The following is a 3,085-nucleotide window of genomic DNA, read 5'->3' as shown; positions in this document are numbered from 1 at the left end:
AGGGAGAGAACCATCCAGACGATGGAATCGAGGCGCGATAGATTCCACGACGTAGCAGATAAGATGATCTCGCATAGGTACTACAAGGAAGGGAGTTAGGTAACACCGCACTGATATTTTCAACCGCTTTAAGTCATTTATTCCTCAACATTGTGAGGACATATCATAGGATAATCACATTTTACCATAGTTTTCCACTTATTATATTTCATGATCAAGTGGATCCTTATTGGAGCTGACGTGCTACTTTTGTCGAGGTCGGTAACCAATCAGATGTGCGTCTGCCTAAGGATGATAATTTTGCCAATGCATCCTGTGGTAAATAAAGCTACCAATGAGTAAATATGGAGCATTAGAAGAAAGCATTCCATGAAGGGATGGTCTCACACGATAGAACAGCCATGTGCCAATTCACAGGAGACTGGTGTCTACACTTCTAGCCTTTCTTAAACTCGTGAAATAAGATGGATCACAAACTGTGTGCGGCAAAATTTGCCAAGTTCTTATTTAAGTGATTCTCAAAAGTATTTTGACTGCAATCTATGTACGGGTCCTCAGTAAGTGTATAATGTGTTCGCCTATTATGAAACAAAACCAATTTATGTAGTGCCTAAGTTGAGACCAGGTGAGAACCGTGACTAAATTTGGAAAATTTTTTAGTGACCACACAATATGTTAACAAGTCACTTGAGCCGTAATGGCTGCTCTCAGGAATGGGTAAATTTATAAAAAGGAGCTCTACAATTCCCTCGACTTAAGCCTCATGTTTCTGCATGCTACTGCTTAAAAATCTGTAGATTAGAGTGGTATTACATTATGGTATTTTTAAAGACGACGTAAGCACACGTCACAGCGATGATTTATTAGGAAGCAGAATCAGTGACTGGCATTTGTACTGCTGATGCAATGCTTAAATTGCTTTTCTAATTCTGGCCTGCATTCAGGGGCAGCTAAGGCTCCGCCTCTAGCCTTCCGCTAGGAGGTATGGCCCACGGGTCAAACCTACGGCGTGCCCTAACACTTTCACATGTCGATGATGCCTGCCATATTATTGTGACGTTGATTTGCATAACCAATTGAAGGCATTTGGTACCAAAATTAATACTACCATTAAATTTGCCTTCTTTTAATCCGAACATATTTTAGACTGCATGCACACACAATTGCAAAAGTTCCTTTCGGAACGTGGACTTCTTCCTTCGCCACAATATTATGGCCACGTTTGTAAGGCAAGAGTTTTTGGCATTATGAGATCCTGCTGGTACTCAAAACCGGAACCACGACCACAAGTTAAGGAACTAAGGTGCGAAAATAAACAGTGCATCCCTGATGGAGATAAATGTTTGGCACCTAATTCACTTTGATGATGTCCATCATTCACTCACTATTTAATTTTATTGTAGGAAGTGTATATTAGAATATCTGGTGCGAATATAATGGTGATATGTCCGCTTAGCCAACGTAACTGGGAGATCGTAAATTAAATACATTTGCTCTACTTCAAACTCTACTTGCCACTATTGGTACATAATACTTTTAATAGGTAACCAACCAAACCAACAGGTTTAGGAGGAGTAGCAAAAGCATTGGAAATTTGCCTCTTTAAATAAAGTAAATGGAATGAAGGATATAATCCATTCTTATGCGTTAGTTATTTTGACGTTTGTATCGCCTGAACATTAACGTTTCCGTTACTCATATTCTCATAAGTCATTTAGAAGACAGTAGAAGTGAAACTGAACCCAGAAAAATGTGCAGAATAATCGCATTCTTCACTTTCTTTTGCTTTTTTTAGGAACTTTACATCTGGCGTTCTTGATGCATCCTCCTCAGTTGGTAGCGTTGACGTGGGGACACGTCAAGTGTGTCCACATCCACAGTAGAGCCATGCCCAGTGAATGAAAATGACAAGATATTACAATAGTGTGACTACCTAGGTGATGTGGATAAAGGGCCTATGCACCATTCATGGAATGATAGTGTGACTGGTGAAACGGCTTTGATGCGGCGATGAGGAAGAGGCGTTAATGAGGCAGATGGTGGTGATGCGGTGCATTGCCAAAAGCGGGCTGGAGGGAAGGCAGTTCGTCTCAGGGGGCAAAGGCTGGGATGGAACTTCATCGTGCTGTATGCAACGCTGCCTACGGATTGTGTGGCTGTTGTAGTAGACTTAATCTGTGCTACACTCTCCATCACCATCAAGTGACGACCAAGTGGTGCTTTAAGCTTTGTCGGATCGGTGGTAAGAATTCTGTGCTGCCAAATGTTGCAAACTAGAGTTTTCCAACCAGATACTTAGCAGATGCAATTTTGGAGTAGGTGTCATCACGGATGAATGCAGATGAGTGTGCAAAAGCGTCTGCGGCGACTTCGTAAGCGTCTGATGGCATTAGATACACACATTCGAAAACAGAGCCTCTCAAGCCTGTGGAGGTTGCATTTCCGTCTTGGCAGCAAAAGTGGGAGGTTAGACCAGGGAAAATCCACCACTTTTCTGCCCCCAAGGAACTAGTCGTGGACCGTACAGCGGCGTTGAGGAGGGGTGAGTAAAGCAAATGTGATTGGAGGGGAGGTTGCATTGCTAACTACTCTCAAAATAACCAAAGATAGGCGTGTACAGATGGATCACTCAGACATCCGCAGTACGTAAGCAGCGATTGCTGTCGTGGTGACTCCCAGTTTGAGGATCGACCCTCATGCAGGCAAGCATTTCAGCTAGTATGATCTCCGCCATAAATGGTATTCGAGCAGGACTACGAAGTGTTTGACTGGTTAATGGAAAACGCTAAATATATTTCCACATCTGGTTTGCTTTATATTTGCTTGGTAGATGCCAAGCATGTATTTGGCAGTAGTTAATGATGAAATATGGACGGAGAAAAATACACATCGTCTCTAAAGCTTCAACCGCAAAAGCTATTTTGCCTCAGCCACGAAAAATGGTTTGTAATTCAAAATTATTAGCAATTTCTTTATCCTATGCTATTTTACTTATTTTGCCTTAAAAAGGTGACGCCGACTTACTTGCCTTAGAAGTAATAATCTTTAGACGACTGAATCAGCAAATGCGCTGATATTGGCTTTA

At 41.8% G+C, this 3,085-nt stretch overlaps 1 protein-coding gene across 1 annotated transcript; it reads left to right on the top strand. All coding sequences in view use genetic code 11, as the record gives it.

Moving 5' to 3' along the window:
• Window positions 1-1,247: 1,247 nt before the first annotated feature.
• EGR_10171 (hypothetical protein) lies at window positions 1,248-1,883 on the top strand (the record flags this gene model as incomplete). Its single annotated transcript, XM_024499420.1, has 2 exons — window positions 1,248-1,303; window positions 1,796-1,883. 2 exons carry the CDS (start codon window positions 1,248-1,250, stop codon window positions 1,881-1,883), a joined length of 144 nt encoding a protein of 47 aa, XP_024346159.1.
• Window positions 1,884-3,085: the final 1,202 nt, after the last annotated feature.

This window comes from Echinococcus granulosus, assembly GCF_000524195.1.
Source record: "Echinococcus granulosus chromosome Unknown EG_S00196, whole genome shotgun sequence".
NCBI lineage: Eukaryota > Metazoa > Platyhelminthes > Cestoda > Cyclophyllidea > Taeniidae > Echinococcus > Echinococcus granulosus.
The sequence above is the reverse complement of the archived record's forward strand: the minus strand, read 5'-3'. Positions and strand labels throughout refer to the sequence as shown.